Source organism: Lolium perenne, chromosome 3 (genome assembly GCF_019359855.2).
Source record: "Lolium perenne isolate Kyuss_39 chromosome 3, Kyuss_2.0, whole genome shotgun sequence".
Taxonomy (NCBI): domain Eukaryota; kingdom Viridiplantae; phylum Streptophyta; class Magnoliopsida; order Poales; family Poaceae; genus Lolium; species Lolium perenne.
Genome location: NC_067246.2, coordinates 60,396,543 through 60,420,310, shown reverse-complemented (window position 1 = coordinate 60,420,310; position 23,768 = coordinate 60,396,543). Strand labels below are relative to the sequence as shown.

At 47.9% G+C, this 23,768-nt stretch overlaps 2 protein-coding genes, 1 long non-coding RNA gene and 1 pseudogene across 3 annotated transcripts; all 4 read left to right on the top strand.

Annotated features, from left to right (window-relative positions):
- The first annotated feature begins 12,782 nt into the window (after nucleotides 1-12,782).
- Nucleotides 12,783-14,614, top strand: LOC127326099 (UDP-glycosyltransferase 73C4-like; annotated as a pseudogene).
- A 1,734-nt stretch (nucleotides 14,615-16,348) lies between these two features.
- On the top strand, nucleotides 16,349-17,575 carry LOC139837895 (uncharacterized). The gene has a single exon (XM_071827203.1). The coding sequence runs from the start codon at nucleotides 16,349-16,351 to the stop codon at nucleotides 17,573-17,575; it is 1,227 nt and encodes a 408-aa protein (XP_071683304.1).
- A 3,204-nt stretch (nucleotides 17,576-20,779) lies between these two features.
- Nucleotides 20,780-21,700, top strand: LOC139838424 (uncharacterized). The gene is made up of 2 exons (XR_011754933.1): nucleotides 20,780-21,103; nucleotides 21,280-21,700. It is a non-coding gene; the product is annotated as an uncharacterized lncRNA (long non-coding RNA).
- A 468-nt stretch (nucleotides 21,701-22,168) lies between these two features.
- On the top strand, nucleotides 22,169-23,416 carry LOC139837894 (uncharacterized). Its single transcript, XM_071827202.1, has one exon. It carries the CDS (start codon nucleotides 22,169-22,171, stop codon nucleotides 23,414-23,416), a length of 1,248 nt encoding a protein of 415 aa, XP_071683303.1.
- Nucleotides 23,417-23,768: the final 352 nt, after the last annotated feature.

The following is a 23,768-nucleotide window of genomic DNA, read 5'->3' as shown; positions in this document are numbered from 1 at the left end:
GTAATGAATAAAACATGATGTATGAAACTGTATGCCTCTGCCAGTGTAGCAGGATGTGCAATGATCTAGCGTAACATGGGTAAACCACACATCAGCTGTATAGAATCATGCAAAGCAATATGTAAATAATAAATGACAACAAGTCATGTAATGTAAAATGGAAGTTGCATGGCAATATATCTCGGAACAGCTATGGAAATGCTGTGGTAGGTAGGTATGGTGGCTGTTTTGAGGAAGATGTATGGCTTATATGTAGGAGAACAAGAGAAAGTCCTCCCACGGGTTTGGATGTACTGGCGAAGTATGCACAATTCTCAATGTGAGCAAAAGGCAATGCACAATACCGAAGAGGCTAGCAAATTTGGATGGTGGAAGTGCCAAAAACCGTAGCTTAACATTAGTCAAAAAGAACTCACAAGCTTATTGCAAACAACTAGCAGGTTCAACATTAAGAACATGATTAAAATTTACTCCAAGGAGGGCCGTTCACGGTGGCACAAGTACCCCGCTAGCTTCCTCGACCTTCAGCACAACTTAGTTATTACGATGAACTCTTAGACATGGAAAGCTATCAAGTCCAACTACACCTTCAACCATTTAAGTAGAGTTTGTAGTACGGCACAAGCTTAAAGACAACAATCCACTACTAATTTTAACTTATTTATCCAGCAAGCTTTACCATCTAAATACCCCAAAATGTTTGCAAAGAATCAGGTCATCAAAGCTCAATGATCTACAAGATTATGCAAGCATTTCATTATACCACTACCACATGCAACATTTCCTGTTTCCTACCATATAACAATTAACGAAGCAGTTTCAACCTTCGCCATGAACATTAAGAATAAAGCTAAGAACACATGTGTTCATATGCAACAGCGGAGCGTGTCTCTCTCCCACATAAAGAATGCTAGGATCCAATTTTATTCAAACAAAACAAAAACAAGAACATAAAGACGCTCCAAGTAAAGCACATAAGATGTGACTGAATAAAAATATAGTTTCAATAGAAGAAACCTGATAAATTGTTGATGAAGAAGGGGATGCCTTGGGCATCCTCAAGATTAGATGCTTGAGTATTCTTGAAATATGCAGGGATGAACCACGGGGCATCCCCAATCTTAGACTTTTCACTCTTCTTGATCATATATCATCCTCCTCTCTTGATCCTTGAAAACTTCCTCCACACCAAACTCAAAACAAACTCATTAGAGGGTTAGTGCATAATCAAAAATTCACATGTTCAGAGGTGACACAATCATTCTTAACACTTCTGGACATTGCCCAAAGCTACTGAAAGTTAATGGAACAAAGAAATCCATCAAACATAGCAAAACAGGCAATGTGAAATAAAAGGCAGAATCTGTCAAAACAGAACAGTACGTAAAGACGAATTTTTCTGGGGCACTTAACTTGCTCAGATGAAAATGCTCAAATTGAATGAAAGTTGCGTACATATCTGAGGATCACTCACGTAAATTGGCAGATTTTTCTGAGTTACCTACAGAGAATACTACTCAAATTCGTGACAGCAAGAAATCTGTTTCTACGCAGTAATCCAAATCTAGTATCAACCTTACTATCAAAGACTTTACTTGGCACAACAATGCAATAAAATAAAGATAAGGATTGGTTGCTACAGTAGTAACAACTTCCAAGACACAACAAAACAGTAGCAAAATAAAAACATGGGTTATCTCCCAAGAAGTGCTTTCTTTATAGCCATTAAGATGGGCTCAGTAGTTTTAATGATGCACTCGGAAGAAATAAGAGTTGAAGCAAAAGAGAGCATCAAAAAGAAAATTCAAAGAAAATTTAAACCTAACCCACTTCCTATGAAAAGGAATCTTGTAAATAAACAAATTCATGAAGAACAAAGTGACAAGCATAGGAAGGCAACACAAGCGCAACGTCAAGATTCTCAACATGTAGAGAGATGTTTTAGTAACATGAAAATTTCTACAACCATATTTTCCTCTCTCATAATAATTTCCAGTAGCATCATGAACAAACTCAACAATATATCTATCACATAAAGAATTCTTATCATGAGTCTCATGCATAAAATAATTACTACTCCCAACATAAGCATAGTCATTCTTATTAATTGTAGTGGGAGCAAATTCAACAAAGTAGCTATCATTATTATTCTCATCATCAAATATAGGAGGCATAGTATAATCATAATAAACTTTATCCTCCATAGTAGGTGGCACCAAAATACCACTATCATTATAATCATCATAAATGGGAGGCAAAGTATCATCAAAGTAAATTTTCTCCTCCATGCTTGGGGGACTAAAAATATCATGCTCATCAAAACCAGCTTCCCCAAGCTTAGAATTTTTCATAGCATTAACAACAATGGTGTTCAAAGCGTTCATACTAATATCATTGCTACTAGCATGCAAATAAGGTTCCATAGGTTTTTAATTTTCTCATCAAACAATCCATGTCTTAACTCAGGAAATAGATTAAAAAGCTCACTGTTGTTTTCCATTATGCCTAACTAGTGAAAAACAAAAACAATAAACAAAAAGATGCAATTGCAGGATCTAAAGGAAATAGCTTCGAGCACTCACACACCGGCAACAGTGCTAAGAAATAACTTAGTAGTAGGAGGATGTGAATACCTTTTACCTTACCTCCCGGCAACGGCACCAGAAAATAGCTTGATGTCTACGCACGCTTCTATTCCTGTAGACAGTGTTGGGCCTCCAAGAGCAGAGGTTTGTAGAACAGCAGCAAGTTTCCCTTAAGTGAATCACCCAAGGTTTATCGAACTAAGGGAGGTAGAGGTCAAAGATATCCCTCTCAAGCAACCCTGCAATCACGATACAAGAAGTCTCTTGTGTCCCCAACACACCTAATACACTTGTCAGATGTATATGCGCACTAGTTCGGCGAAGAGATAGTGAAATACAAGTAATATGGATGAATATGCGTGGTAATAGCAATCTGAATAAAATATGGTAGCAAGTAAACATGCAATAGAACAGTAAATAAACGGAGTTTCGATATTCGGAAACAAGGCCTAGGGATCATACTTTCACTAGTGGACACTCTCAACATTGATCACGTAACTGAAACTACTCTACACTCTCTTGTTGGATAACAAACACCATTCATTGTGTAGGGCTACAAGAGCACCCTCAAGCCAGAGTTAACAAGCTCCACAACATCCGGAGTTCATATTTAAGTAACCTTTAGAGTGCAAGATAGACCATTGCAATTTACACCGAGTACTAACATAGCATGCACACTGTCAACGTCAGGCTATGAAAGGGGGAATATATCACATCAATACTATCATAGTAATAGTTAACTCCATAATCTACACGAGATCACAATCATAGCTTATACCAAGTACTACATGATGCACACACTGTCAACATTACATCATGAAGGAGGAATAGACTACTTTAATAACATCACTAGAGTAGCACATAGATGATATTCAACTAGATCACAAAGAGAGAGATGAACCACATAGCTACGGTAGAACCCTCAGCCTCGAGGAAGAACTACTCCCTCCTCATCATAGGAGACAGCAGCGTTGATGAAGATGGCGGTGGTGGCGATGGAAATGCCTTCCGGGGGCACTTCCCCGTCCCGGCGTCGTGCCGGAACAGAGACTTCTGTCCCCCGAATCTTGGCTTCGCGATGGCGGTGGCTCTAGAACTTTTCTCGTATCGTGGCTTATTCGTCTAGGGTTTCGCGACGGAGTCCTTAAGTAGGCGGAAAAGCAGCCTCGGAGGGGCCCTGGTGGAGCCACACCATAGGGGGGCGCGCCCACCCCCTGGCCGCGCCGCCTTGTGGGGTGGGGCCCTCCTGGCTCCCCTCTGGCCCTCCTTCGGTGCTCTGGAAGCTTCCGGGAAAAATAAGGTTCTGGGCGTTGATTTCGTCCAATTCCGAGAATATTTCCTTTGTAGGAGTTCTGAAACCAAAAACAGCAGAAAACAAGAACTGACACATCGGCATCTTGTTAATAGGTTAGTTCCGAAAAACGCATAAAATCATCATAAAGTGTGAACAAAACATGTAGGTATTGTCATAAAACAAGCATGGAACATCAGAAATTATAGATACGTTGGAGACGTATCAGGGGTGAAGGATGAGTTTTTTATTAGAGGGTCCTTTAAAGTTGGCAATGCAGTGAATACTCGATTCTAGGAAGATACTTGGTTAGGGAACACACCGTTAGAGCAGCAATACCCATCGATATATAATATAGTGCATAACAAAAATGTAACAGTAGCTCATGTGTTAGCTCAAACCCCGTTGAATATTAGTTTTAGATGGGCGTTGTTGGGAAACAAATGGACTTTATGGTTACAGTTATGCCAAAAACTAATGAGGGTAAATTTAAATGATGAGAATGATCGTTTTGTTTGGGGCCTGACAACCAATGACTTGTTTACGGTAAAGTTTATGTGTGAGGATCTTATGAGTGACCATACCCCTTTTCCGAGAAAATATCTATGGAAAGTTAAAATTCCACTAAAGATAAAAATCTTCATGTGGTTTCTAAGTAACAAGGTTTTGTTAACCAGAGATAATTTAGCTAAATGAAATTGGAATGGGTGTATGAAATGTGTTTTCTGCGGAGAACAGGAGACCATTGAACATCTTTTTATTGATTGTCCTTTAGCTAAACTTCTTTGGCGCACGGTTAATTTCACTTTTGATCTTCCACCTCCAACCAATATTACGAATATGTTTGGTAATTGGTTAAATGGAGTAGATAGACAATCTAAGGTATTCATCCGAATTGGGGTTTCGTCTATTTGGAGGGTAGGAAATGATATCATCTTTAACAAAAAAAAAATCATTTCTTGCAGGTTATCCATATGATGTCACATTTGGTTCAGCTATGGACCCTCCTTTCGCCGGAGGGACAGCGGGATGCCATGACTTCTGGATGCACACGGCTCCAGATGGTCGCTCAGTATATTTTGTGACAGGCTGGCTGGCGACATACTAGGAGGCTACAGTGATGTGTAGTGATGCTATATTTTATCTGTTTCGTTGGTTGATTCTTCTATCAATTGTAGTCGATGATTGAGTTGTAAGAATAAATGTTTGAGACTTTTAATAAAAGACCGTGTGCATCATCATGATGCAGAAGCCAGGGTTTTATCCCCATTTCGAAAAAAAGCAAAACAGGTTATATGGAGCTACTGCTCCAAAAGTTCACACTCGTGGAATGGCAGCCTAAATTAGCTTCCAGTCGTGGGTGCACTCTAGCCAGAATGGGCACGGCCCATTTCACATCGATCAGGTTTGGCTAGCTCCCGCGCTCGAAGGGCATGTTCAGGGCGAAACCTATACACCGACCAGATCGGTGGCTACCGGCCACCGACCACGGGGTCGGGTATGGGCCAGGCCCATTTGTGTCTGTTTATCCTTTTTCTTTTTCTTTTCTGGTTTTTTTCTGCTTTCTTTTCCTTTTTTTCCGTTTTCGGTTTTGTTTATATTTTTTTAGATTCGAAAATTTTAATTTTTAAAAATTATTTAAATTGAGAAAATGTTTAAATTAAAAAATGTTCAAATTTGAAAACCATTCAAATCTGAAAACCGTTCAAATTTGAAAACGGTTCAAATACGAAAACCGTTCAAATTTGAAAACTGTTTAAATATGAAATTTGTTCAAATTCGAAAATTGTTCTAATATGAAAATCGTTCATATTCGAAAATTGTTCAAATATAAAATTTGTTCAAATTTGGAAATGGTTCATAGAAAAAAATACATTTTTTGTTCAAATTTAAAAATATTCAAATCTGAAAAATGTTCAGATTTTTTATAAAGTGATTTCTTTTTAATTTGAAAAGTTTTTAATTTTGATAAATGTTCAGGTTTTAAACGAAAATATAAACATAAAAGAAAAACATATTTTTTAAAAAAGAAAAGAAACAACAGAAACAAAGAAACAAAAAAGGAAAAAACACATTACCTGATGTTGGGCCGCGGCCCAGCTAGCTACCCGGGACGCGCGGGGGTGTGCGGCATCCTCCAAGCGCCGACCAGGTCGGTGTCGAGGAGCTCCCATGTTCAGCGGCCAACCTAAACGGTTCGTTTATGTTTGTTGGATTGGCCCGTAGGCAGAAAGCATGCTGCTATCTACATGGTCAGAACAGTGCGTCCAGCGAAGCCACCCGTTTGGTCCGCTAACTATTTGACCTGCTCATCGGAGACAAACAAATTGGAATGAAGTTTAAAAAACACGCGAAAATTCGATAGAAATTTCATTAAATCAAACGTAATTACATAGTTTTAAAATAAAATCTAGACCCTAATTTCCAGCACCGTCGGCTTCTTTGTCATCAGGGACGTGGTCGACAAAGGGCGTGGGTATCCACAGCTGCTGCACCCAAGCTGAGACCTCTAGCGGCTGCAACACGTAGCGCGGTTGTTGCGGCGTGTACTGTGACGGTGTGGCTAGCGGCGCGTACTGAGGAAAAGGTGGGACCATCTGTCCATCACATGCTGCTTGATGACGTGTGAAGCATACGTTCGTTGGGAACCCCAAGTGGAAGGTGTGATGCGTACAGCAGAAAGTTTCTCTCAGTAAGAAACCAAGGTTATCGAACCAGTAGGAGATGAAGGCCACGTGAAGATTGTTGGTGGAGGAGTGTAGTGTGGCGCAACACCAGGGATTCCGGCGCCAACGTGGAACCTGCATAACACAATCAAAATACTTTGCCCCAACTTAACAGTGAGGTTGTCAATCTCACCGGCTTGCTGTAAACAAAGGATTAAACGTATGGTGTGGAAAATGATGTTTGTTTGCAAAGAACAGTAGAGAACAATGATTGCAGTAGATTGTATTCAGATGTAAAAGAATGGACCGGGGTCCACAGTTCAGTAGTGGTGTCTCTCCAATAAGAAATAGCATGTTGGGTGAACAAATTAGAGTTGGGCAATTGACAAATAGAGAGGGCATAACAATGCACATACATATCATGATGACTAATATGAGGTTTACTTAGGGCATTACGACAAAGAACATAGACCGCTATCCAGCATGCATCTATGCCTAAAAAGTCCACCTTCGGGTTAGCATCCGCACCCCTTCCAGTATTAAGTTGCAAACAACAGACAATTGCATTAAGTACTGTGTGTAATGTAAACAATACAAATATCCTTAGACAAAGCATTGTTGTTTTATCCCTAGTGGCAACAGCACATCCACAACCTTAGAACTTTCTGTCACTATCCCAGATTCAATGGAGGCATGAACCCACTATCGAGCATAAATACTTCCTCTTGGAGTCACAAGTATCAACTTGGCCAGAGCCTCTACTAGCAACGGAGAGCATGCAAGATCATAAACAACACATATATCATAGATCAATAATCAACTTGACATAGTATTCCATATTCATCGGATCCCAACAAACACAACATGTAGCATTACAAATAGATGATCTTGATCATGATAGGCAGCTCACAAGATCTAACATGATAGCACAAGAGGAGAAGACAACCATCTAGCTACTGCTATGGACCCGTAGTCCAAGGATGAACTACTCACACATCAGTCCGGAGGCGATCATGGTGATGTAGAGTCCTCCGGGTGATGATTCCCCTCTCCGGCAGGGTGCCGGAGGCGATCTCCTGAATCCCCCGAGATGGGATTGGCGGCGGCGGCGCCTCTGGACCTTTTCTCGTATCGTGGCTCTCGGTAATAGGGTTTTCGCGACGGAGGGAATAAATAGGCGGAAGGGCAGAGTCGGGAGAGGCACGAGGGCCCCACACCACAGGCCGGCGCGGGCCCCTCCTTGGCCGCGCCGCCCTAGGGTGTGGGCGCCTCGCGTCCCCTCTTCGTCTCCCCTACAGACTTCTGGAAGGCTCCGTGCAAAATAAGACCGTGGGCTTTTGTTTCGTCCAATTCCGAGAATATTTCCTGTGTAGGATTTCTGAAACCAAAAACAGCAGAAAAAACGAACTGGCGCTTCGGCATCTTGTTAATAGGTTAGTGCCGGAAAATGCGTATAAATGATATAAAGTGTATATAAAACATATGAGTATTGTCATAAATCTAGCATGCAACATAAGAAATTGTAGATACGTTTGAGACGTATCACTGCTTCTGGTGGCACGTGCCGCAGCAATGGTGGTGGCGGTGGCGGTGGCAGGGAAGCAACGAGTCGTCATTGCCGATAGCTGGACGACGTCCTCCTGCCCTGGCCAGGACCACATCGAGTCCTCGTCAGCCTTTGAGCTACCAGGGTGGCGGCCGTGGCCACCTCCTCGTTGTAGTCATCGGGGTTGAGCGCCTCTACCTTCACAGTGGCTGGAGGTGGAACGTCAGCCATCTCCTTGTCCTTCTCCTCGTATTCGTAGTCGACCTCGTCCTCGATGTCGGGCGCAGCATCGCCGGGCGGGAAATCCGTGTACTGGAGATCGCCTGGCGGGCCTCGTGCTCCCAGGCAAGGAAGGCGCGCCAGAAATCTTCACGCAGGTATGCTTTCTCGTAATGCAGCGCCACCGGCAACCGCTCAAATCGTCAGCGCATCTCCTGACGTAGTGCTCGCTAGTCCGTGGGTGGAGGCGGAACTAGGATCATCCCCCTGTTCAGATGCCATCCATGTGGTAGGGAGACATCACGGTGGCTGTAGGGGTCTCCTTGCGCCCACCGCCGCTTCGCCTCCAACATCGTCATGTACCGCCTGTTGCGACCCGGTTGTTGCGGAGAAGGAATCGGTGTTGCCACCGCCGCCACCACTTGTGGACAGCCAACCAGGACAGGAAATCAGCTTGAGTTGTGGTGGGCCGGACAGGGAATCGGCTACTTTTGCGGCATGGGAGTCAGGGCATTGTGCAGTTATCGGAAAAGCGTGACCTTCTACCAGGGACCGCGGCGACACCCTGCTTCCATGTAGACCTGCCGCTACTAGCGGGGGCGGCATAGCCCACCACAGATCGACGGCGGCTCACATGCCACCACCAACTAAGGCGGCAAGCTCTGCCGCCACGAGCTACGGCGGTGTCGCCTCCCCCCTCGCCACGTCTAGGATGGTTTTTTTTTGTCAATTTTATTCGTAGTGGTCTTTTCTAGCAATCACTACAGGAATGGACGCATACGCCAACGGCCAGCTGCCCTCGGCGTAGCCACGCCTGGCCCTCGGCATAGGCTACGCCGACGGCAGCCCTCGGCGTATGGCGTCGGCGTTTAGGTCCCTCGGCATAGACAATATTGCCGTCGGCGTAGCCCGGCCCTCGGCGTAGCACGCTACGCCGACGGCAAAACCGTCGGCATACAAATTTTAAAAATTTGAATTTTCATTTTTCCAAAAAAAATTCAAAAAAAAATTCGAAAAAAAAAATAATTTTTTTATATGCCGAGGGCTTTGCCGTCGGCATAGAGTTTTAAAATTTTTAAAATTTTAATTTTTTACAACATTTTTTTTCTTTTTTTTACTTGTTTATCTTTCACCCATACACTTTTAATTCTAAGTACACTTAATCCTAAGTCAAATTACAATCATGGTTAAACTTCCCAGCCGGTCACCCATCCTCACACTACTCCAACCTCAGCACGCTTAACTTCTTGGTTCCATTCGGATGAGCTTCCCTTAAAGAATTGACACCTTACTGATAATAATAGTCTATCAACCCTATTAACCCTTGCACCGTGATGTCACAACTCTTTATTTTTGAATTCCAAAAAATTACTTAAGTAAACAACAATGAATATATAAGTAACAATGAATAATAATATTGAATTGAATTCAAATAACAATAAAATAATTTTATTTTTTGGTTTTTTCTATTTAATATGGAATAATTAATATCTTTAAATCGAAAAACTGAAATTCCACAAATAATATGTCTAAATCGATCAGAAAAATGAGAGGAATCTAAATATAACATCCATATCATCATTTGAACCTAAAAATTAGAGTAATCCAAATATGACATCCAGCTTGCCATCTGGCCAAAACGGCCCCCTCGGGAGATGCGAAATGGCCGTACCGGACGCGCTGGTGCACCGTTCGCCAACATGCTAAACGAAAAAAATTAGCACATAAAGTGATGTGTTATAGACCTACAAACATTTTTCGCGGAATTTATTGAGCGACGGAAAGTGTACCCCTAGTTCAAATCCGGTCAGTTTCCAGCGGATTCGGTGGGACACCGCAGGAAGCCGCAGGGATTTCCAGATAGCTAGCACGCACATATGGCATGTGATATGTGGTGCGGAGGCGGTGTCCTACCACTACGCGGAGGTCTCGCGCAATACTAAAATACGCCTCATGTAGCTGCTTCACAAAAAAAAAACTCGTTTTGGCACCCCGAAAATGAAAAAACCATCGCCCATGGATCAGATTGGAAATCCGCTCCCGGGGCCATGCCTTCCTTCCCAGGGACCACGCATGTGCCAAATATGGCCTCGTTCCGACAAACTATGCGGTCACAGGCCGTTTCCTTCTCATTTGCCCTAAAAGCCATAGAACTCCGGACGTGATAGCTCTGTTTGTGAAGGGTTTTCCAAAATAATTGCCGTATCCTAATTCCAATTTTTGGAGTGGTTACTAGGACACATAAAATGACGCCATGCGGCTCCAAGGGATTTTCTAACTTAGTTTAAATTGCCATCCGGCCAAAATGGGCCCCCACGGAGATGCGGTATGGCCGTACCGGGCGCGCTGGTGCACCCGTTCACCATCGCGCTAAACGGAAAAATTTTAGCACATAAATTGATGTGTTTTAGACCTAAAAATATTTTTTCCGGAATTTATTGAGTGACGGAAAGTGTACCCCTAGTTCAAATCCGGTTACTTTCCACCGGATTCGGCGGGACACAGCAGGAAGCCGCAGGGATTTTCAGATAGCTAGCACGCACATATGGCATGTGATATGTGGTGCGGAGGCGGTGTCCTACTAGTACACGGAGGTCTCGCGCAATACAAAAATACGCCCCATGTAGCTGGTTCACAAAAAAACCCGTTTTGGCACCCCGAAAATGAAAAAACCATCAGCCATGGGTCGGATTGGAAATCTGCTTCCGGGGCATTGCTTCCCATCCCAGGGACCACACACGTGCCAAATATGGCCTCGTTCCGACAAACTATGCGGTGTCACGGACCGTTTCCTACTCATTTGCCCTAAAAGCCATAGAACTCCGGACGTGATAGCTCTGTTTGTGACGGGTTTTCCAAAATAATTGGTGTATCCTAATTCCATCTTTTGGAGTGGTTACTAGGACACATAAAATGACGCCATGCGGCTCCAAGGGATTTTCTAACTTAGTTTAAATTGCCATCCGGCCAAAACGGGCCCCCACGGAGATGCGGTATGGCCGTACCGGGCGCGCTGTTGCACCCATTCACCATCGTGCTAAATGGAAAAATTTAGCACATAAAGTGATGAGTTTTAGACCTAAAATCATTTTTCCCAGAATTTATTGAGCGACGGAAAGTGTAGCCCTAGTTCAAATCCGGTCACTTTCCAGCGGATTCAGCGGGACACAACAGGAAGCCGCAGGGATTCCCAGATAGCTAGCACGCACATATGACATGTGATATGTGGTGCGGAGGCGGTGTCCTACTACTACGCGGAGGTCTCGCGCAATACAAAAATACGCCTCATGTAGCTGGTTCACAAATAAACCCGTTTTGGCACCCCGAAAATGAAAAAACCATCGGCCATGGGTCGGATTGGAAATCCGCTTCCGGGGCATTGCTTCCCATCCCAGGGACCACGCACATGCAAAATATGGCCTCGTTTCGACAAACTATGCGGTGTCACGGACCGTTTCCTTCTCATTTCCCCTAAAAGTCATAGAACTCCGAACTTGATAGCCCTGTTTGTGAAGGGTGTTCCAAAATAACTGCCGTAACCCAATTCCGTCTTTTGGAGTGGTTACTAGGACACATAAAATGACGTCATGTGGCTCCGCGGGATTTTCTGACTTCGTTTAAATCGCCATCTGACCAAAACGGGAACCCGATGACATATAAGAAAGTGTTTGAATTGTTACTATATTAACATGATATACATGATTCAAATATGCATGATTTTGACATAAACGGATAGAGGATGTTTTTCTGAACATTTTGATACCTTACACGCATTTTTCTGACATCATATGAATTAGTTATGATTTTTACAAAATTAGACAAATTTGACAAATAGTCTACGCCGAGGGTGGCCGTCGGCGTAGCCCTGTCTACGCCTAGGGCCAAACATATGCCGAGGGCTGCCCTCGGCGTAGACTTCGCTACGCCGACGGCAACGATACGCCGAGGGTGAGACTCGCTGGCTGGCCGTGCCGGGCCATACGCCGATGGCCCCGACATTTGGCCGTCGGCGTATGCCACGGCCCTCGGCGTACGTCGCGATTCCTGTAGTGAATTTACTAGGGCAGGTGACTGTGCAAAATTTTTGCTCTAATCCGGTGAAGTTTCTGCCGAACTGCTTGCTTCTAGAATCTGTTTCGACCCATACTTACAGCTCTGATCCGCTCAATCTCGAAAGCGAATTGCGGCCACGGCCATGACTTGCTATGACCCATCCACTCATACTTCGTCGATCTCAAAATGTGTAGGCACGGTGACTGCACGCCTTATCATCTACCTTGTCATCTTCCCCTACATAGCTAGTTGATGCCTACTCGGCCACGTCTTCTCTCCTTCCTCTCACATGAATTCCATCCATCGATCAAAAGTGTACACATCCGTAGTCAGTAGTAGTTCCATTATATGTACTCTCCCTCCGGACAGATTAAATTGACGCGAGCTCAGCACGAGTAAACAGCTACGTAGGTACTAACGCCGCGTCGAATTAAACAAGATCAGAGGGAGTACGTGTCACGTCATCCATCCAACATATATAGCGGCCTCTCGTAGCCTCGACATTGGTAGTGCCGTACGTGTTAGGCTCGATCGATAAGCTTGCGCCGCTCGATCGCCGTTGTTGCCAATTGCCATTGCTCATCAGAACGTAGAGCGGGGCGCCCGGGAATAGATGGCGGCGTCGACGGAGCTACACTTCTTTCTGGTGCCGCTGGTGGCGCAGGGCCACATCATCCCCATGGTGGACCTGGCGCGCATCCTCGCCGCCCGCGGGCCGCGGGTCACTGTCGTCACCACGCCCGTCAACGCCGCGCGCAACAGGGCCGCCGTGGAGGCTGCCAACAGGGCAGGCCTCGCTGTCGAGCTCGTCGAGCTCCCGTTCCCCGGCCCGCAGCTCGGGATCCCGGAGGGGCTTGAGGCCATCGACCAGCTCGACAAGGAACATATCACCTTCTTCCACGCCATCTGGAAGATGGCCGAGCCGCTGGAGGAGTACATTCGGGCGCTGCCCCGCCGGCCGGACTGCCTCATCGCCGGTGCGCGCCGTCGGGAACAAGGCCACCTTCCAGGGCTTCTTTCAGTTCCCCGGCGTCGAGAAGGAGCAGCACCACATGATCGACGCCGAGGCCACCGCCGACGGCCTGCTGATCAACACGTTCCGGGGCGTCGAGGACGTTTTCATCGACGCGTACGCCGCGGCTCTCGGCCGGAGGACGTGGGCAGTCGGGCCGACTTGCGCATCCTCAACCTTGGACGCCGACGCCAAGGCCGGCCGCGGCAACCGCGCTGATGTCGACGCCGGCCATATCGTCTCGTGGCTCGACGCCCGGCCACCGGCGTCCGTGCTCTACATCAGCTTCGGCAGCATCGCGCGGCTGCCGGCAAAGCAGCTCGCTGAGCTCGCACGCGGCCTCGAAAGTTCCGGGCGGCCGTTCGTGTGGGCCATCAAAGAGGCCAAGTCCGACGCCGCCGTGAGGACGCTGCTCGACGACGAAGGGTTCGAGGTGCGCGTCAAGGACAGAGGCCTCCTGGTGCGCGGGTGGGCGCCGCAGGTGACCATCCTCTCACACCCGGCGGTGGGTGGCTTCCTCACGCACTGCGGCTGGAACGCAACGCTGGAGGCCATATCCGACGGCGTGCCGGCACTGACGTGGCCCAGCTTCTGCGACCAGTTCTCCAGCGAGCGGCTGCTCGTGGACGTGCTCGGCGTCGGCGTCAGGTCTGGCGTCAAGGTGCCCGCCATGTACGTTCCCGAGGAGGCCGAGGGCGTTCAGGTGGCGAGCGGCGACGTGGAGAAAGTGATCGCCCAGCTGATGGACGACGGGCCGGAGGGGGCGGCCAGAAGGTGCAGGGCCAAGGAGCTCGCCGCGGAGGCGAGAGCGGCCATGGAGGAAGGCGGGTCGTCGTACTGCGACCTGACGGACATGATCAGCTTCGTGTCGGAGCTTTCGAGGAAGAGAACCCATGAGAGGGACACAAGCCGGACGGCCCATCCTATGCATTTTACGGCGGCGGAGCTCGGACACAACAAGGGCGAGAAGATCGAAGCCGACGCTGCATTGGCAGTACAGTCCTAAGCTGCATACCTACTGGCAAATTAGAGCTTGTTCGATTTTATCCACCCGGGGATTAATCGCTGCCACTAATTAAGGGATCCTACCACCATATATCTAGATCTATACCATCCAGAGCAGCAGTACAAAAAGGTACAAACATGATCAGCTCAAGATGCAACTTCTGGTTAAGCATTCTGGGATCATGGCATCGAATGGGGGAGAATAAACGAAGTGGAACACCAACATTCAGAGCTTTATTCGTTTTCGTCCTTGTAGCAAACCTGTGGTTTCTATTACTAATAGAAATCGGAGAGGAGACTCTCTTTTTCAAAACAAAAAAAAATACATTCCTCAGAGCTTTATTGACCATACCCAAAGTTTTAAATAGCCGGCTATAGTCTTTCGGGAGACCTGCCGCTGCGCTATGCTATTTATACGCTAAATGAGAAAAATCGCTAATAGCCGGATATAGCCCTATTTAGCTCCTATTTATACGCTAAATGAGAAACACCACCTCGACGACGACTTCAAGAAGGATGTGGCGCCCAAGGGCCTCACCGACGTCGGTCCCGATGGCCTGCCAGGACAAGCTTTCGCCCAGCGATGAGTCGCAAGCCACACACCCGCCCCTCAAGGGCCAGCCAGACCACCAACACCAACCTGCACGCAGAACGCCAGCCCCACGCGCTCGACGATCTGAGGCCACAGATGAAACAAGGCGCTGGGGCCAGGTCCGTCTCCCGCAGAGCCACCTCCTAGCTCGACGAGACGAAGAAGACCACCATCCGGGGCCGCCACCCCAGCATACGGGCACCACACGAAGCAAAAGCCGAGCGAGCACCCACCAAGCCAAATCGGCGACCGTCGATGAAGCCGACAGAGCGAGGCAGCCAGGCCCCACGTCCATCGCGCCGCCACATGTAGGCTCCCCGTCAGTGCAGCGAGAACGCCGCCGTCCAGATCATCACCGCTGCCCACGAGATAGTCGACGAAGCAACCAAAGCGAACCCGTGCAACTGCCACCGCGCCGGAAACCGAAGCACACCGCCACTACACTCCTCCACCAACCCACACGAGCAGAAACTCCACGCCGCCGCGGAGCAGAGCCACGGCAGCCGCTGGCCGGAGGGGCCACGCCCGCCACGCCGTCGAGCTGCAGCAGTCGGCGCCCCGCCGCGAGCAGCCGCAACCCCGCTCGAATGCTCCACGAGCCGCCACAGATCTGGCGCGGGGACCCAGGGCCACGACCGCACGCCAACTAGCCGACCTCTCCCGGCGCTGGAGGAGGAAGCCGCCGCCCCGGAGCACCGCCGCCGCCCGGACGGAGATGCCCAGCCCGCGCAGCTCCCTACACGAGCTCCCGCGAAATGATATCTTTGTGATATTAATACATTCCCTTTATCGAAAAAAATATTTATAGCATGATAATGGAGATCAATATAACATACATGCTTGTAGGTGTGTAAACGGATTTGGTATGTCTCAATCAACTGAGAATTCCTTAAATCTCAGTCACCCACCAAAAATACTTTCGTTGCATTTCTCTAACAAAAAATGTACAACTGAATGCAATTTCACTTTTATTTAAAGTTTTAAACCACAATTACACTTTTCTTGGGTGACTTAAACTTAAAAAGCTGCATAGACAAAACCCGTACGTGCAAAAAGTAGCCAAATGAAAAATACCCGGACTCTAAACTATTACCAAATTCTTAGAATGCTACTATCTATAATTGAATACGGCAGCGTGACGAAACGTAACACGCTCAAATTTTTGGGCCGTAGCCGTAGAGCACACGTCGCGCCGTTGGATTAAGTGAGGACACCATCGATCGTCTATGTAAGAGCCAGACGGAGAGTTAGTTTCGAAGACCGGCCGGCCGGGAGTCCTGTTGCTCCCCGCGCGCAGCAGGCCGGGAGGATGTGATCTCTCGCGGATCGACCTATATAGCACACCGCCGCGTGCCTCGATTGGCAGCACAATATACATGATGGATCTCCTCTGCGACAACCTAGTGGAGGCGATCCTCTACCGCGTGCCGGCCAAGTACCTCCACCGCGTCCGCGCCGTCGCCCGCCGCTACAACCTCATCGTCCTCAGCGCTGGATTCGACGATCGATATTGGAAGGCGCACTCCGCCAATCTCTCTGTCTCTGGCGTCTTTATCCAGTCCGACCGCCCCTGGCGGCAACGCTCTCGGTTCCTCGATGCCTCCACCCGACCGTGCGAGACGGAGTCCATGTTCGCTGCAGACCTCGCCTTCTTCCCTCCGCCGTCCCCTGGACCCGCTGCTAGGAGCAGGGAGATCTTCATCGTGCACGCAACGGGCGGCCTCGTGCTGTGCTCCAGGGGCAAAAACATGGCAGTGCAGTACTACGTCTGCAACCCGGTGACCTTGCATTGGGTCGCTCTCCCGAAGCTGCCGTGGCGGCCTCTGACGTACATGTCTGGACTTCTGTCGGTGACTAACACTGCAGCTGGAGATGCCAGCAGCAGCTTTCAAGTCGTCCTTTTTAACCCCCCCCCGTACCAGTTTGGTGGCAGTTTCCTGGATCTCATGGTCTTCTCCTCGGCCACCGGAAGCTGGGAGAAAAAACCCATCGAGCCTCCGATTCCTATTCTTGTCGTAACACATGCACCACCGTTCGTGGGCCAGAGTGGCACCGCATACTGGATCGGGTACTCGCCCATGGACAGCGTCATTGCATACAACTCTCTTCACCACACCATCAAATTCCTTGCAGTGCCCAGCCGTGTTCATGGCACTACTCGGACACTGAACCGGTGCATAGGGGAGCGCCAGGGCGGGGGTCTACGGTACGCGCACTTCGACTGCTGGGTGTTGCGGGTGTGGGATCTGCAAGCTGGTGGTGTAGATGACGCTGACGCTGAGTGGGAGCTGGCACACCAAGTTGGTGTCATGGAACTGGCACAACGGAATCCAGAGGCAACTGACATTATTACTAAACGGAAATATGTTGAATGCCGCATCCGTGCAAACACGCTCTTCTCGGTGCTTGGCTTCCACCCAACTGCTGATATAATCTTCTTGGATGTTAATGGGACCGTCCTTGCATACTCCATTGAAGATGGCACTACCAGATACCAATGCTCTCACAACTACTTGCACCACCACATGTTTCCCTATGTACATCCCGCTCATCCAGTGGAGATCCCAGCGATAAAGAAGGCACCACTCGACTTGAAGCCCTCCTGAATTTATCTCGTTTAGTTCAGTTCTTTTTTCCCCTTGTTTCTCTGCTCCGTGGCAGTGGTAATCATATTTGTGAATCTTGCCCATGTTAGTTGCAGTCCAGCTATATACGACAGTGTTTTTGCGCAATGGTAGTTCTAGAGTGCTAATTCTGAAAACATGATATCTTGCATAAGAAAGGGTTTTCTTGCTTCACAAGGTGAAAGATGTAATAATCAATCAGATTGTCTAGCTATTTGAGTTTAAAAGAATATTATGTATCCCTTTCTGTTCAGAAATACAATACAGACTCTTATGGTCGTTACATGTGCTAAAATCAAGATGAACCTCTGGCCTGCATTGTGTCAAGCACCACTGTTGAGTAGCAGTTGTGCTACCTTGACATGAAAACTTCATGTTTCAACTATACTGTAATTTTATTAAAAGTTTCTCTATTCTAGTTTCTGTTTATTGAGGGCTAAATTAGAGTTCTGTAGGTATGTTTATCTCAGTCTATACCCTCCATATTCATATTCATATTCATAAACATTAATGTCAACACTGTCCAGTGATGAGGGGAGGTGAGCTGTTCATTTTGTTGCGACTAAACTGCAGGTTCCTTTACTATCTTCAAGTTTAAGTTCACAAGTATTGCAGCTAGTGCCAGTAGTTAAGAATAGAATTTGAAACATTCTGCGTGGTTTTAATTACCAGGCCAGATTAGCCAAATTGAACTGGCCAGAGCATGCAATTCCACACGTTAGCCGTCCTTACCAAGCCAGTAGTTAAGAATGGAATTTGAAACATTATGAGTGGTTTTAATTACCAGGACAGATTAGAGGCCTGGTTAGTGTTTCCATTAGAGACTGATCCCTCTGCTATGCCTTTGCATAACCTCTCTCCTACATAACTTGTTCACTACCTTTCATGGTTGAGTTGAGACATGAATATGCAAATATTTGATTGTTCACAAAACAACATCAACAGAAAAGTACTCATGGCGACAAGATCATCTGGGGTAGCTCTAAGTACATATATACTGATCTTTGAACTGTTACTACTCAAAATCAGGATTCTTTTTTCTCCAAGAAACATCGAGTACATTGATAGCTGAAGAATATAATTGCTACAGCATCAAGATTGACATCTTTCTATCCACGCATGTGTTGGTCCCTAAATTGTACTCTATTCTCAGGATCACCTTCATCTGAATCCTTTAATTTTTGTGTCGTTCTGCCTTGTCAGAACTTGATCATTCCGTCCCATTTCTTTCTGTTCTTGTCGCAACGATTCTGCTTGCAGCGTGAAACTTTACGCATTCGAGAGCAACAAAGAAAACAAATCCAACCATGAGAATAGGATCATCGGTATGGTCGGAAAGATGGCCATGGAAGTGTTAAAATCAACTCACCACGGCACACAGTTTTTAAACCTCGGGTTGTACCTAAAGACTTGTTTGTTTTCAAAGTTCTACTTTTTTTTTTAGAACTTCAAAGTTCTACATGGGACACTACCGTGCCTTGGTGTGCTATCCAATAAAGCGTACACTAGGATGATATACATCATGATACACTGTGTACTTGCTGTCAAGGAGATCTGCAAGTTTCTTGGCCTGAAGGAGGAAGTTCGGAAGGCATGTGAAGATCGTTCTGATTCAGACAGCTCACCAGGCAGTGCCAGGGTCGCTGGCAGGCGAGCTACCTTTCTCTGAGATTGTCACGGTCACCTCCTGGTAGCTTTGTCAGGCGAAGTAGCTCTCGAGTCTCCGGAACAAACAGCCATATTGGTACAAAGGCAATCACGACCTTTGTAAGAGCTGGAACACTCAAGACAAGCAAAAAGAGCTCGAACACGCAAGACAAGCAAAACAAATGTGTCTGTGGATGAAGCCATTGCCATGGTATGTGAAGATCGGGGCACTCGATTAACATGGACCTCCTCCTCGCAGCGGAAACTGATAGACAACGTATCTGACATGTATTATATAGTTGGTAGTTGATCAATCTGTTATGATATGATCAGATTTAGTCTGTTGTATATTAGGCAGGATATGCCTTGTACTCTAAGCCATGTACCTACCCTGATGACTATATATATATGACACGGACGTGATCCTTTGTGACACGATCCTTTACCCTACCATATTACTGTTTTCATGGTATCAGAGCTCAAGGCTCAATCCTGATCGCATCTACATCTGCGTTCCACCATGTCTTCTCCCGCTCAGAGCGAAGCTTCCTCTGGATCGGTTCTCAGCGGCACCGGCGGATCCATGCTGGGTCACCCGACGCTCCTCTTCGGCAACGCGTCGTCGTCTTCATCAACAGGCGCGATGCAGGCGCCCTTCAACTTCGCGCCGCTCGTCACGACGCGTCTCGGCACCGACAACTACCTCTACTGGAGAGCGCAGGTGGCGCCCATACTCCGCAGCCATCTGCTCACCGGCTTCATCGACGGCACTTTTCCCTGCCCGCCGCAGTTCATCGACAACCCAGCATTCAATCCGACGCCGGCCAAGGACGAGGCACTCAAGCCTCGCCACATCCCCAACCCTGCCTTCACCGCCTGGCACCAGCAGGACGCGGCGATTCTGTCCGCGATCATCTCCACGTCCACTGAGGCGGTCCAGGGTATGATCCTCTTCGCCAACAACTCTCTGGACGCCTGGACTACTCTCGCGTCGAGTTTTTCGTCGCAGTCATCTGCGCGGTACATGCAGCTCCGTCGGCAGATCGACGAAGTGAAGAAGCTGGACTCCTCGGTGACAGTCTACTTCAATAAAATTAAATCGCTTTCCGATACACTAACCTCTATTGGCCAGCCTCTGCGACCTGAAGAGCTCATCTCCTGCATACTCAATGGCCTCGATGAGGATTTCGATGCCCTGGTGGAGGTTGTCTCCGCCCGCACCACGCCGATCCCACTCCGTGATCTGTTCTCGCAGCTGCTCAGCACGGAGCAGCGCATCGCGAGGCGGAAGTCGACCCTTCATGGTGGCCACGGTGACTTCTCCGCCAACGCCTCCTACCGCAATGGTGGCGGCAAGCCGTCACCACCCTTCCGCCCCGACTATCGCTCGGGGCCTGACCCGCGGAACCTGCCCCGGCCGGTCTACATCACCAAACCAGCTGGGCAGGGCTACACTTCTGGCGGCGGTTCTCGTCCTGGCCAGGGCGACCGCGGTGGTGACCGCGCTGATCGCGGTGGTGACCGCGGCAACTACGGTGGTGACCTCTTCTGACCGTGGCGCACGCTCAGGTGGTGGAAGTGGCAATCGTCCGGTCTGTCAGATCTGTGACAAGCCCGGTCACAAGGCTTCCAGCTGCTTCAAGCGCTTCAAGCAGGACTACCTCGGCGTCGACAATGATGGCCGGTACATGGAGCGCCAGGTTGCTGCAGCAACTACCCCTGGCCAAACGAGCTCATACTCCGTCGACTCCGGCTGGTACATGGACACCGGAGCCACCGATCACCTCACCAACCACCTTGACAAGCTCACGGTGAAGGAGAACTACAATGGCACTGATCAGGTGCATGCGGCAAACGGACATGGTATGCACATTCATCATATTGGCCATTCTCAAATTCCAACTTCATCATCACATTCTTTACATCTTAAGGGTATATTGCATGTACCATCTGTCACTCGTAGTCTCCTTTCTGTTCGTCGATTCACCATAGACAACAAAGTGTTCATTGAATTTCACCCCAATTTTTTCCTTGTTAAGGATCGAGACACGAGGGCAATTCTGCTTAGTGGTCGGTGCCATGGTGGTCTTTACCGTCTTGATGAGTCGTCTCTGAAACAAGTCTTCAGCGGAATAAGGGTGTCCCGTGACAAGTGGCACTGTCGCCTTGGGCATCCAGCAACACCCATAGTTCAGCATATTTTACACCATCGCCAGCTTCCTTCATCTAGTTTGCACAATAATGGAGTTTGTGATGCATGCCAGCAAGGCAAAAGTCACCAATTACCTTTTTCCCTTTCTAGTCGTGTGATTTCTTCTCCCCTTGAGATAATATATTCTGATGTTTGGGGTCCTGCCCAACCTTCTGCTAGTGGACACACTTTTTATGTCAGTTTCATCGATGGTTATAGTCGTTTTACATGGTTGTATCTCCTTAAAAGAAAGAATGATGTCTTTGATATTTTTCTTCAGTTCCAACGCCATGTTGAACGCCTTCTGAATAAGAAAATTGTGCATGTCCAAACTGATTGGGGAGGCGAGTATATCAAACTTAACAAGTTCTTTAGTGACATTGGCATCACCCATCGAGTTTCATGCCCTCACACGCACCAACAGAATGGCACTGCTGAAATATACCCGGACTCTAAACTATTACCAAATTCTTAGAATGCTACCATCTATAATTGAATACGGCAGCGCGTGACGAAACGTGAGGCCGTAGAGCACACGTCGGCGCTGTTGGGTTAAGTGAGGACTCCATCAATCGTCTATGTAAGAGCCATACGGAGAGTTCGTTTGCAAGAACGGCCGGGAGTCCTGTTGCTCCCCGCGCGCAGCCGGCGGGGAGGATGTGATCTCTCGCGGATCGACCTATATATATAGAACACCACCGCGTGCCTCGGTTGAATTGATTAGCAGCACAATAGACATGATGGATCTCCTCTGCGACAACCTAGTGGAGGCGATCCTCTACCGCGTGCCGGCCAAGTACCTGCCCCGCGTCCGCGCCGTCGCCCGCCGCTACAACCTCATCGTCCTCAGCGCTGGATTCGACGATCGATACTGGAAGGCGTACTCCGCCAACCTCTCGGGCGTCTTCATCCAGTCCGACCACCCCTGGCGGCAACGCTCTCGGTTCCTGGACGCATCCACCCGACCGTCCGAGACGGAGTCCATGTTCGCTGCAGACCTCGCCTTCTTGCCTCGGCCGTGCCCTGGACCCGCGGCTAGGAGCAGGGAGATCTTCATCATGCACGCAACGGCCGGACTCGTGCTGTGCTCCAGGGGCAAAAGCATGGCATCGCAGTACTACGTCTGCAACCCGGTGACCTTGCAGTGGGTCGCTCTCCCGAAGCTGCCGTGGGTGCCTCCGGCAAACTTGTCTGGACTTCTGTCGCTGACTAACACTGAAGCTGGAGATGGCAGCAGCAGCAGCATCAGGTGCTTTCAAGTCGTCCTTTTTAAACTCCTAAGGTTCCCGTGCCAGTTTCCTGGCAGATTCATGGATCTCATGGTCTTCTCCTCGGCCACCGGCCAGTGGAAGATTCTAAGATTCCAGCATCCGATGCCTATTATTGTCGAAACACATGCACCACCGTTCCTGGGCCAGAGTGGCACCGCATACTGGATCGCGTACTCGCCCATGAACAGGGTCATTGCATACAACTCTCTTCACCACACCATCAAATTCCTTGCAGTGCCCATCCGTGTTCATGGCACTACTCGGACACTGAACCGATGCATAGGGGAGCGCCAGGGCGGGGGTCTTCGGTACGCGCACTTCGACTGCTCGGTGTTGAAGGTGTGGGATCTGCAGGCTGGTGGTGTAGATGGCACTGACGCTGGCGCAAAGTGGGAGCTGGCACACCAAGTTGATGTCATGGAACTGGCACAACGGAATCCAGAGGCAACTGACATTGTTACTAAACAGAAATATGTTGAATGCCGCATCCGTGCAAACACGCTCTTCTCGCTGCTTGGCTTCCACCCAACTGCTGATATAATCTTCTTGGATGTTAATGGCACCGTCCTTGCATACTCCATTGAACATGGCACTACCAGATACCAATGCTCTCACAACTACTTGCACCACAACATGTTTCCCTATGTGCATCCCGCTCACCCAGTGGAGATCCCAGCGATAAAGAAGGCACCACTCGACTTGAAGCCCTCCTGAATTTATCTCCTAAAGTTTAGATTTTTTTTTTCTTGCTTCTGTGCTCTGTGGCTGTGGTAATCATATATATTGGTGAATCTTGCCCATGTTATTTGCAGTCAGCTATGACAGTATTAGTGGGCAATGATAGTTCTAGTAGAGTAGTAATACTGAAAACATGATATCTTGCATAATAAAAGGTTTTGTCGATTCACAAGGTGAAAGATGTAATAATCAGATTGTCTAGCTATTGAGTTTAAAAGAATATTATATGTATCCCTTTCTGTTCAGAAATACACTACAGGCTCATATGTCCGTTCCATGTGCTGAAATCGAGATGAACCTCTGGTCCTGTATTGTGATAATCACCACT

Excerpts from the sequence above, each read along its gene's own strand:
- LOC139837895 (XM_071827203.1), top strand. The coding sequence starts at position 16,349 with ATGGATCTCCTCTGCGACAACCTAGTGGAGGCGATCCTCTACCGCGTG.
- LOC139837894 (XM_071827202.1), top strand. The coding sequence starts at position 22,169 with ATGATGGATCTCCTCTGCGACAACCTAGTGGAGGCGATCCTCTACCGC.